Genomic DNA, 12476 nt, shown 5'->3' with positions numbered 1-12476 from the left:
ACCGCGGGGGAGAGAGACTCGTATCTATTTCCCGTCACACCCTCCGACCCTCTCTGTTTGATTCTCTCTCTCTATTAACACTCTGTCCTCTTTCATGTGGTACACACTGTTGACAAATCATATTATGGAGTGTGTGTTAGCACCGAGGGGGGGGGGGCTGTATACATTAAGGCGACAGGCTCGATGCAGGCGGAGAAAAAAAAGGGCAGATCCATGTCCTCTTTCTTTCGCTCTCCGTCTCTGCAGCAAAGTGTCGACTGAACATCGGCGCTTCGTCATCGCCGTCCGGGGAGCGCACAGCGAGGAGGCCGCTGCTGGTGTGTGAAGTTGGGGGGGGGGGGGGGGGGGGGGGGGGGGGGGGGGGGGGGGGGGGTACGTATTTAAATTAAACCCGGGACGGGATGTATCCGCAGCAGCAGAAACATGCATATGCATTCTGGTTTACCGGATTAAAAGCTCCTGCATAATGCAACGCAAAGAGGGCGTATTTTTACACAGTTTTCCCCGTTAGTCAGCAGGCATGCTGTGCACTTTGGAACACCTCCACAACACATCACACACACACCCAAACCTCTGCCAAATTAAAGCTTCCTCCCACTAAACGACAATTTCTCTTTTTTTTTTCTATTTCAATGATTTGTCAATTTATTTAAAGTTTTGAAACAATTACTTTTTGTCCAAAGAAATCTAAATGACACACCTATTTTAAGTAAACTGTACCTCGATAACGTTGTAGGCCATGCCATCGTTAAATGCTGCAAAAATAAATACATTTTTTTATTTCATCTCCTCCGAGCACGCGGGGCCTCCGACGCAAACCACATGCCCACCCGGGGTCAAACAAAAAAAATGCAAACTAACCCTTCAGTCTGTGCGCTCTCTGAAAACTCTTTTCACTCACTTTAAAAACAACACAAGTCGTTTCCCAGCCAAAACGGACAACCTGCACCCGTCTGGAGTATTTGGCTTCTGACTCGACGTGTGATCAAATAGACTCAGTGCTGCTGTGGGGGCCCAGAGGGGCCCGCAGGATGAAGTAAATGAACACAAAATAAAAAATAAACCCGACCTGCACTAGTACGAAGTAATACGTTAAGAGAAAGAAAACAACCCCCCCCCCCCAGAATGTTTTCAATAGGTCGATAGATTGTGTTCACCCGAATCTGCGCCTGTTGTTTATGGGAACTCGATTTAAAGATCAATGAGGGTTTTTTTTTTTTTCAAATAAGGTGAAGCAGAACTGATTGAATGCATTTCTCTGCCTACGTTTCTCATTTGCACGGTGAGCTGACTTATAACAGCCAATCATATTCCTGCAGATACACAGCAAATCCATTTCGATCTGACACTTGTCTCCATTACTCCCGTGGAGTAGAATCGCTTATTTAAAAAGCTGAGTCTTTATAAAGCAAATTTAACTGCCGATGCAGGACGACTACGCTTGTAGGGGACCTTCAGCTATTTGCTTTTTTTTGATTGGTGCTTCTATTGCTTTGCTGCTAAGCAGCTATTAGCATATTAGCATATTAGCCCCAGCTCAGCAGGAAACAGGTCAGAGTTTCCAGAGAACAACGGAATACGGTTTGTTAAGAGGTCGTAGGTGAATCTCAGTAAACGTAACAATTCATTTTTTTTTTGGGGGGGGGGGGGGGGCGAGAGCAGAGAGTTCAGACAGAGGAGAGTTGTGTGAGCCGTCTGAATTGTGTCTCATTCAGAGGAGGTTACGGTCTCCCGCTTGTCAAACCAGTTCCATCAAACTAATCCCGCGGTGTCGACGCCTCGGGACCCGGCGGGTGAGAGAGAGGGGGGGGGGGGGGGGGGGGGGCTCACGCCTCAAAGTTTTGTCCTGGTTCCTAAAGGGCTGTCAGCGCCGACGACACGCGTGTACGTACACATTCCAGCCTCCTTTGTTTCTGGACGTTTCGGGGCTTATGCAAAGCGATGTTAAGATGTCATTTTGTGCTCTTGTCCTCTAAGGTTAGTGGTATCTTGTCCTCTAAGGTTAGTGGTATCTTGTCCTCTAAGGTTAGTGGTACCTTGTCCTCTAAGGTTAGTGGTATCTTGTCCTCTAAGGTTAGTGGTATCTTGTCCTCTAAGGTTAGTGGTACCTTCTCCTCTAAGGTTAGTGGTATCTTGTCCTCTAAGGTTAGTGGTATCTTGTCCTCTAAGGTTAGTGGTATCTTGTCCTCTAAGGTTAGTGGTACCTTGTCCTCTAAGGTTAGTGGTATCTTGTCCTCTAAGGTTAGTGGTACCTTCTCCTCTAAGGTTAGTGCTATCTTGTCCTCTAAGGTTAGTGGTACCTTGTCCTCTAAGGTTAGTGCTATCTTGTCCTCTAAGGTTAGTGGTACCTTGTCCTCTAAGGTTAGTGGTACCTTGTCCTCTAAGGTTAGTGGTATCTTGTCCTCTAAGGTTAGTGGTGTACCTTGTCCTCTAAGGTTAGTGGTATCTTGTCCTCTAAGGTTAGTGCTATCTTGTCCTCTAAGGTTAGTGGTACCTTGTCCTCTAAGGTTAGTGGTACCTTGTCCTCTAAGGTTAGTGGTACCTTGTCCTCTAAGGTTAGTGGTACCTTGTCCTCTAAGGTTTGTGGTACCTTGTCCTCTAAGGTTAGTGGTACCTTGTCCTCTAAGGTTAGTGGTACCTTGTCCTCTAAGGTTAGTGGTACCTTGTCCTCTAAGGTTTGTGGTACCTTGTCCTCTAAGGTTAGTGGTATCTTGTCCTCTAAGGTTAGTGGTACCTTGTCCTCTAAGGTTAGTGGTATCTTGTCCTCTAAGGTTAGTGGTATCTTGTCCTCCAAGGTTAGTGGTATCTTGTCCTCTAAGGTTAGTGGTATCTTGTCCTCTAAGGTTAGTGGTATCTTGTCCTCTAAGGTTAGTGGTATCTTGTCCTCTAAGGTTTGTGGTACCTTGTCCTCTAAGGTTAGTGGTACCTTGTCCTCTAAGGTTAGTGCTATCTTGTCCTCTAAGGTTAGTGGTACCTTGTCCTCTAAGGTTAGTGGTACCTTGTCCTCTAAGGTTTAGTGGTATCTTGTCCTCTAAGGTTAGTGGTGTACCTTGTCCTCTAAGGTTAGTGGTATCTTGTCCTCTAAGGTTAGTGCTATCTTGTCCTCTAAGGTTAGTGGTACCTTGTCCTCTAAGGTTAGTGGTACCTTGTCCTCTAAGGTTAGTGGTACCTTGTCCTCTAAGGTTAGTGGTACCTTGTCCTCTAAGGTTTGTGGTACCTTGTCCTCTAAGGTTAGTGGTACCTTGTCCTCTAAGGTTAGTGGTACCTTGTCCTCTAAGGTTAGTGGTACCTTGTCCTCTAAGGTTTGTGGTACCTTGTCCTCTAAGGTTAGTGGTATCTTGTCCTCTAAGGTTAGTGGTACCTTGTCCTCTAAGGTTAGTGGTATCTTGTCCTCTAAGGTTAGTGGTATCTTGTCCTCCAAGGTTAGTGGTATCTTGTCCTCTAAGGTTAGTGGTATCTTGTCCTCTAAGGTTAGTGGTATCTTGTCCTCTAAGGTTAGTGGTATCTTGTCCTCTAAGGTTTGTGGTACCTTGTCCTCTAAGGTTAGTGGTACCTTGTCCTCTAAGGTTAGTGCTATCTTGTCCTCTAAGGTTAGTGGTACCTTGTCCTCTAAGGTTAGTGGTACCTTGTCCTCTAAGGTTAGTGGTATCTTGTCCTCTAAGGTTAGTGGTGTACCTTGTCCTCTAAGGTTAGTGGTATCTTGTCCTCTAAGGTTAGTGCTATCTTGTCCTCTAAGGTTAGTGGTACCTTGTCCTCTAAGGTTAGTGGTACCTTGTCCTCTAAGGTTAGTGGTACCTTGTCCTCTAAGGTTAGTGGTACCTTGTCCTCTAAGGTTTGTGGTACCTTGTCCTCTAAGGTTAGTGGTACCTTGTCCTCTAAGGTTAGTGGTACCTTGTCCTCTAAGGTTAGTGGTACCTTGTCCTCTAAGGTTTGTGGTACCTTGTCCTCTAAGGTTAGTGGTACCTTGTCCTCTAAGGTTTGTGGTACCTTGTCCTCTAAGGTTAGTGGTATCTTGTCCTCTAAGGTTAGTGGTACCTTGTCCTCTAAGGTTAGTGGTATCTTGTCCTCTAAGGTTAGTGGTATCTTGTCCTCCAAGGTTAGTGGTATCTTGTCCTCTAAGGTTAGTGGTATCTTGTCCTCTAAGGTTAGTGGTATCTTGTCCTCTAAGGTTAGTGGTATCTTGTCCTCTAAGGTTAGTGGTATCTTGTCCTCTAAGGTTAGTGGTATCTTGTCCTCCCTGTTTTATGGTCCAGTTTTTAGATCTGAGATGTCTCTCTTCATTCCTTTGTTGTATTCTGACTTTTCAGCACTTTTCTGCATCACTAGTTGTCATTAGGGCACAAGGGTGTGCCTTGTTTGCTTGTTTATTCTGGGGGTGGTAAGCATACGGCCCGAGGGTCAGCAGTGGACAGCCAATGGGGAAAAAAAGCAGAGATGTTTAATTAATTTATTGCCGGAATAATTGAGAACGAAAACTGATAAATGAAAGAGATTTTGAAACACGAGACGCTGCTGCGGGAATAGCGAGAACTTTTTCCTCATTTGTCTTCAGCAGCCCTTTAAGGTTTCCTCCACCCTGAGTAATACTGATGGACTTGATTAGAAGTGAAACATTAGCTGCAGGAAATGATTTGCCAACATTTGAGGCTTTACAGCTGGACAGATATCGGATAGCCGGCAGTCCCCTCACGCTGGGAAAGACAAAAAAAAACGAGATATGTCACAGTTTTCTTCTTGTGCCTCAGAGGGAATCACGCTGAAATAATGATGCAGAAACTTTGAGACGCTCCTCCGGTACCTGGGACATACTGCGGCGCTGTCAGGGGCGGCAAGTGTGAGGGGCGACTGAATGTGAGGGCTGCCTTGACTTTGGAGGATACCTTGACCTCGGGTGGACACAGGAGAGGAATCTGTCATGTGTTGCATATGCATGCGCTTCTGGAGGCCCAGATGCCTGCGCCCGGTTTTAACAATTCAAATCAGCTGCGAACTCGGTGACAACAGAGGAGTGACGCGCCGCCGAGAGGTACACTTCTACTGAGCCGTGTCAACGTGGCTCTTTGTGCAGCCCGCTGAAATAGAAAAGGGATCGACTGAGAATGAAAATTCGAGAATACCGGGCCTCTGGTTCCAGCTCCAACTTTTCTCTCTCTCTCTAAATCCATTATTTGACAGTATTCGCTTGCAAACATGACTGCTTTTGACGCAGCGCCTGATCCACAGTCTTAATTGATGCTACGTACACGTGAATTGTTTTTGCTTCACAGTGTATCCCCCACAAAGCCGGGGGCCGCAGACACTGTGTCCTTGAGTCTATTTGTAGCTCTAATTGGCACATTCACTGGGCAGCAAGAGGCTCCGCTTGCTGGCTGAAAGCCTACAGCCCGGGCAGCGCGCTTGGTTGCGTCTGGCGAATGGAAGGGGGCTCGCCCCACCCCTCGTACTAGGGGGCAACAACGCCTTCGCCATGGAGACGGAAATACAACACAGCGCAAAAAAAGAAACTATAATCCCCCGCTTAATCCCCTCGAGTCGGGATGCCGCAACAATCAAGGCCACTCTGCCACGAACTCAACTACTTTTACAGCGGACGGAATGAAACCACATCGGCGGCTTTCTCCTCCTGAGGAGGCTTTCTCCTCCTGAGGAGGAGAAAGCCTCCTCAGGAGGAGAAAGCCGCCATCTTTACTTTAAGCTGCACTCAGGGTGCTCGGCCCTGACTTCCGTTGTGTGTCTTCCTTCTTCTCAAACAGCATCGACGTCTTTATGGCTTTTTAGAACGTTCGATGCTGCAGCTTACCACCAACTGAAGGTCTGGGCTGACCCCCCCCCCCCCCCCCCCCCTCCCCCCCCTGGGGGAAGTAGTCGCAGGGGGAGGATGAAGGAAAACGCTCACGGGCCGCTCCAGACGTTCCGTTCATTATTTCCAGCTCATTCTTTTCTCTTGCGCCTTGCCCCCTTTTTTAAACAGAGGCCCAGAGCGGCGAGGTCAGAGGTCATGAAAGGCCTTTTTAACCATGAGGCCTATATATCGGCGCGGGGGGGGGGGGAGCCCCGAAGAAGGACTTGGGTCTGACCCAGAGCCGAGCGAGTGAGCGAGTGATCACCACCTCCCGCTGGGGCCAGAGAAACACCTCCAAAAGGATTCCTGGCATACCTCTGCAGGGCGCGGTCCAGGCTGCGCGGGAGGAACCGCCGTCGTCTGGAAAAGGAGGAAGACGCGCGCGTTCCTCCAGTAACGTCGCCGAAAACGTATTACTGTTCCCACCTGGTAATGTAAGGCTACGTGACCTTGCCGAGTTATATGTTCTTTGAAGGTGCGGCAGCCTTCTTCGTCCTGCACGTTGTCCGTGCATGCGCCATGCGCGCATGCAGGCGTGAGTGGTTGCCCGGCAACAGCCGCTGTAAGAGGGGGGGGGGGGGGGGGACGGGACAGACAAGTGCCTGCGGAGCAGATGTTGGAAGGAATTTCTAAAAGTAGAACCTTTCAAAATGGCAGACTGAGACAGAGGAAGTGCATAAGAAAAATCGGGTTGGGGCGCTGAAGGAAACGAAAAAAAAATAATCCGGCGCATCCAATACATCTACAGCTAACTAAAAAAAGACTCTTTTTCTGGTCTCATTGTGATGCCCAGCGATCATTTACATCACAGTGGATGTGTGTTCAAAGATGTGAGTTGAGCAGCAGTTTTGTTTGTCTGTTGGTGTTGAACACTAACTGCGGTCCTACCTTGCAGCCCTCACACGCACTGACACCATAGTGGTACCCGGAGGACTTGTCCTGGCAGACGAAGCAGGGCTTGTAGATCCTGGGAGGGGGCAGCGGGGACGGCGGGCTGGGGACCAGCTCCTCGGAACTGGTGCTCTGCGTTTCAATGGCTGTGGGGAAGGCAAACAACAGGAGGAAGAAGGTTTTTAAATGAGTCACTGAGACACCTGGAAGTAGAAAAGTATTTATCGATGGTAATTAGTTAACTTAATAAATTCAGAAAAACCTTCCTTATGATTTAATTTTTTAGCTATGCTAGATGTTTCAGGGATGTTAATTGTCAGTAGATTTGTCATAGTCAGGCTGAATCTGAATTCATTCAGCACCGTCCAAACATGCATGTTTACACACTAAAGCGACATGCTTAATGCCTGCATGTGGGCATGTCCAGTGAGCGCATGTTAGCATGCAGCACTGAGCAGCCTCACAGAGCCGCTAGCAAAAATATCAATATCAAAAAAGTTTCTCAACCAAAACATCGAACAAAAGAGTTTGACAAAGAGTTCCTTCCTCATGAAAGGTCGGTTGGACCTTCAAAAAGCCCATTACGCGACATCCATCACCTGCTGTCAACGGAGCGTACGGCATCTCCCAAATCCAGCGCGCATCTGTACTCAGCCAAAACCAACCTCCAGGTACGAGAGACCACAAACAAAACGCAGAATACTTGAAGATCGAGTAATCGCACCACACTCAGTAAAAACCGTGCCCGACTTTATCTGCATAGAAGCGGCCTCTGCAGCATCTCTGCTGATTAGATTACTTTCTTCCGTACTTCATCAGCGTAAACTCAATTACTGACGGTAAGGGCCGCGCTCTTATAATTACAGGAGCCTCGTCCTTGCATGGAATTCCCTGCCGGTTTTAATCTAATCTTCGGCTACGTTCACCCCGAGTGACTTTTTGCACACGTCGAATTTGCAGATTCGCATTCGGAAACTTCCAGTGGCTCCGGGGGGGGGGGGTGGGGGGGGCGACTGTCACCTCGGTAAGAAGGGAAGAGGCTGTGAGACGATCGCTGAGGTTAATTAAAAGGAGATGATTCATAAATCTATCGATTCTCCCTCTCGTCTGACTGCGAGGAGCAATTTTTTTTTTCTTCTTTCTTTTTTCTCTTTGACTCCTCACAAAAACTTTGTTGGCTTCGCCGCCGGTGCGGACGGACAGACGGGCGGACTGAAGTCGGGTCGTCTCATTGCTCCGAACGGTTCCCCCTCTGTTGCTGGCACGGAGCAGTCAGAAGCAGCTTGCACATAAAACAGATGTATGGTGAGACACCGCGCTGGAGGCCCGCCAGCGGCCCGACACACACACAAAGCCATCTGATCGGGGCGAGGGGGGGCAGGTGGGGGGGGACTAGATGCTACAGAGTCGGGTGTTCCATGCAAGTGTTTATCGAGCGAAGCGTTAAATGCTTTCCCGAGACTTCGTGGTGCTTCTCTGCTGCGCCCCCCCCCCCCCCCGGAAACGGCCTCTTTTGCTGTAAAAGTAGCGCGATTGACTGAGATGTGATGTCATCCCTGCTCGTCAGTCGGAGCCGGGGATGCAGGTGTACGCTCACCTGTTACCAGATAATAATAGCAATAAAAACAGCAGACACATTTCCGATCCTCACACCGAAAAGCAGTTTTCTTAACACATGCATTGAATATTAAATCGTTAGTTTTGTGTGAATCTCAACTACATTTATTGTTAAGGACAGAAAAAATACATCTTTTAACACATTTATTCGTGCATGAGCTGCTTTGCCTCCCATGTCTCCCTCCTGCCCCCGACGTGTAAGAAGGGAAACAAGGTGTTGGTCTGAGGTGAGGATGAGCGTGTGTGTGTGTGTGTGTGTGTGCGCGACCGCTGGAGCGCAAACGCATTGTGTTTTAACCTTCCCCCCCCCCCCCCCCCCCGGGAGGCGCGGCGCACTTTAACATACATACGGGGGAAAAATACTTTTGTTACCGATATGGCTTGGGAGGGCGGGGGGGGTTTGTGACGGCTGGGTGGTCCCACATTGAGGAGAGGCGGCGCCAACCATTCAGCCCCCCCGCTCGGCCTATTTGGAACTCATGAGAGGCGCTGCGGCCACCTGCAGACAGATGGGACGCATAAGCGTAGATTCATTACGCCCCTTTGACTGTGTGTGTGTGTGTGTGTGTGTGTGTAAGGAGGGGGTGATCAAAGGGGGGGGTACCTGTATGCCGGGCCCCCCCCCTATCAGGTGCATGGGGAGCCTTTTTCTATTTTCTGCTTGATTAAACTTTGAGTCGACTTTCCCTCCCCCCCCCCCCCCCGCATGTTAACATACACAGAAAGCTCCACTGGAGGAATGAAAGCACGGTGACAGACACGGCGGCTCCGGCTCCAGAGTCGGAAAAAAAAGAATCTGTGTGGCTGCTGAACATTTGGCCCGCGGCTGAACCCGCCCGCTGGAGGGGTTGGGGGGGGCGGGGGGGGGGGGGGGGGGGGGGGCAAACAGGGAAAGCGCACAAGCTCTCTGCCGGAAGTTGCAGGGCCGAACGAGGGGAAACGGCCCAGTGTACTGGACCGGCCTACTGGGACGCAGCCCGCTCACACCGGGGGGGGGAACAAAAGGCCTCAAGAAGTGTCCCGCGTGTCAAAAGCACACGGCTGATGAAAATTACACGTGAGCTTTAAAAAAAAAAAAAAGCTTTAAAAACGTGGGGCCTCGCAAAAAAAATAAAATAAAAGAATTTGTTTTTGACTGATAACATCTGGAAAGATGTGATGATCTGCCGGTGTCTCCATCTGATAACGGCCCTCTGACTTCATCGGAGCGAGTCAATCAAAACTAAAGTGATGCAATGCAACGATTGAAAGACGAAATACAACTGTGTTCATGTTCAGAATTCATAAGCAAATTGGCTTGACTGATCTTAACGGGAAATCACTTCACTGATGTAACTTTGGTGGCAATTCAACACAAATTGCATTTTGTTTGTCTTAAGGAACAAAAGTCTCGTTTCCTGATTCATGGCCTCTCTCGAATGAGTTCACACTAGACGACTTACTACCTATTTTCTACTCAGCAGCAGGGATTTGAGCCCTTCAACAAAAGCTCCAGATCGGACGACGAGTCGCCACTCGCGTTTACTTTCCTCATACTCTGAAACTCATTCATAAAATCCACACGGCATTCCCAATTTGACCTCAAACTTAGTAGCGTGTTAGTGTGCGATTTTCAAACACGAGTCGCGCCATGGCAACATTTGTGTTTCTGTCCGTTTGCTTTTAGATCAAAATATCTCAAATGTCCCCAGATCTCAGCCATTTGTCCCTTTCAGGTTGCCAATAGTTGAAAAGGGATTCTAACGTCTGCTCATGCACTGCAAAATATTAGTAAATATTAGGACATTTCTCTGCAAGTGATGATTCAAGACAGAACGTGTGTGTGCAGGCTCGCCCGTCGCATCGCATGCTCAGAATGGAGAAACACCGGTGAAACGTCTGCAGGCTCCTAAAAAATGTAAAAGCTCCAAATGAAGAGTGTGAGGCAGGATGCGATGTAGGTAACAAACTATCCCCCCCCCCCACCCGCTGCCCCCCCAAGTCAGAAAATCTCTCCCCACATGGTGGCAGATGGCAAAGAACCCCGAGCAAAGTCTGTCGCTAAACGCAGCGATCGGGACAAAGACGCCTCTCTGCTGCAGATAATGGAAGGCGAAGGCGCACTTAAAAAAATAAATTTAAAAAAATAAAAAAGAATTAAAAAAATGCAGCACGTAGTTTAAAATAAAGAAAATCAATTGAAAAGGCAATAACCATAAGTCGCGGCGATTGAATTAAAGCGGACAAATTATAAAAGATTGGCCAGAAACAGAAAGGAGGAGAGAGAGAGAGAAAGCCTCGTATTTGGGGGTGTGGGGCGGTGGGCATTGCCCGGGAGCGTTAGAGGAATATTCCTCCTCCTCCTGCTCCTCCTCCTCCTGCTCCTGCTCCTGCTCCTCCTCCTCTCAGCTGACGCCCGGTCCAGCCTCAGAGTGTTTTCCTCCAGGTCGTCCCAGTCGGGGGAAATGGTTCAAAGTTCACCCAGAGTACACCGAGGGAGAAGCAGCTTTGCTCCGCTCTCCGAGGAGAGCAGGGTAGGGGCGGGGGGGGGGGGGACAGAGAGGGGCTTTAAACACTCAAGGAAAATAACAATGAGGAACTTAGTGGTTTGACTTTGTGTCTGCTGGGGGGGAGGAGAGGTGAGGGTCTGCTTCTCATCAGGGGCCTCGAGAATCCACATCCGAGGAGGACAAACTCTTCTTTTCTCCATGTTAGCGGCTGACGTTCGGGTTTGAAGGTTTGTGTGAACAAACCCCCCCCCCACTTCAACCCGTCCTTTTGACCACGACCTTGACCTCGCGGCGCCGAGGTCAAACCACACGCCGGCCGGGATGCAGCAGCGTCGAAACTCAACAGGTGCCGCTTCAACAACGCTTTCATGAGAAGGGAGCGGGAGGTTTCTTTTTAATCCACAGGAATTTGGGGGCCCCCCCCGGCCGCACATTGAGACGTAACTGGAGGGTGGGGTGGAAGCCGTGAGGAGATGTACAAAAAACAACTAATGTGGATCCTTAGCTTTCCTCTGCTAATACATCCATGATTATATTCTAACAACTGAATTAAAAAAAAATCACTGTAAATTAACTGTTTTAGGTAGTTAAATGAATCCATACACTACATTGAACGTAATTGATTTATTTCTACAATGTTTTGCCGCTTTTTCAATTAAACTTTGAAAGAGGTAACGTACAATAAGCGATTCACAATAAACACGAGAAAAAGAAGATTTTGGTGAAGATTAGAGAGTGAAATTTAAAATGAAATAAATAAAGTAATCTACAAATTACAATTTTTCATTTAGAAACTTCCATTTATTTCCATACGGCCAAATATAATATATATTTTTTATAGAAAACATTTCTATAAACTTAAAACTCGCATTACGTGAATACAAACTCTAAAGTTAGAGAAATCCCTATCACGTCATTTTGAATTATTTTCACTCGCTAATCAACAGGTTTTACCATCACATTTATGTGTTTTTATTTATGGTCTAAAAAGCTGAAAATTGATTAGATGATTAGTGCACTGCCAGAAAATGTATTGTGAATTCATTTTTCAAGCAAAAATGCCATATTTTTAGGTCCACTAGCTCTCTTTTTCACATTGTCATTTAAAGTTATCTAAAGATGCAACATGCTCTGTGGGAACTGGATGAAGTTGTAGTTTTCTGGAGTTTGCTTTTAGGCAAACCTGCAGCAGAGCAGAACTGTCACTTTAAAAATCAGTCAAAGTGGCATCTGTCATTTTTTTTCCTCTCTTCACTTTCCCTCCACTGACATGAAGCCCCCCCCCCCACCCCCCTTTTCGCCCGAGTGCCCTTGAGCAAACACTTGGTGAAGAATGACAGCTGGAGGCTGGTCATTATCAAATGAGGATAAATCACGGGGGCAGCAGCAGGGCGACAGAGGAAAACAAACACTGACTTGTGCCTCGTGAGCTCACAGCAAGTGATCTGGAAAAGATATTTATGGTCCATGTCATTTTTGACACTTGACAACAAAAAAAAAGAAGGAGGAATTGTATTTGTGTTCATTTTCTATTTTGTTCCGACTCTTATTTCGATTAACGATATGCCTGAAATGCAGATACATCCCTCGGAACGGAGATGCCCTGGAGAGGGTCCCGGCCATCGATCAGCGGCCCG

The 12476-nt window shown here is 47.9% G+C and overlaps 1 protein-coding gene across 1 annotated transcript in view; it reads right to left on the bottom strand.

Annotated features, from left to right (window-relative positions):
* Window positions 1-6499: 6499 nt before the first annotated feature.
* The window catches only part of LOC119219615 (retinoic acid receptor beta-like), a 58467-nt gene continuing 52490 nt past the window's right edge, over window positions 6500-12476 (bottom strand). Inside the window, exon 4 of the mRNA XM_062558514.1 lies at window positions 6500-6879. Within this exon, the coding sequence (XP_062414498.1) occupies window positions 6665-6879 (215 nt within the window). The 3' untranslated portion in view covers window positions 6500-6664. The remainder of the gene's footprint in view (window positions 6880-12476) is intronic.

The sequence above is a fragment of the Pungitius pungitius genome, chromosome 17 (assembly GCF_949316345.1).
Source record: "Pungitius pungitius chromosome 17, fPunPun2.1, whole genome shotgun sequence".
Classification (NCBI taxonomy): Eukaryota; Metazoa; Chordata; class Actinopteri; order Perciformes; family Gasterosteidae; genus Pungitius; species Pungitius pungitius.
This window is presented reverse-complemented; position numbering and strand designations above follow the sequence as displayed.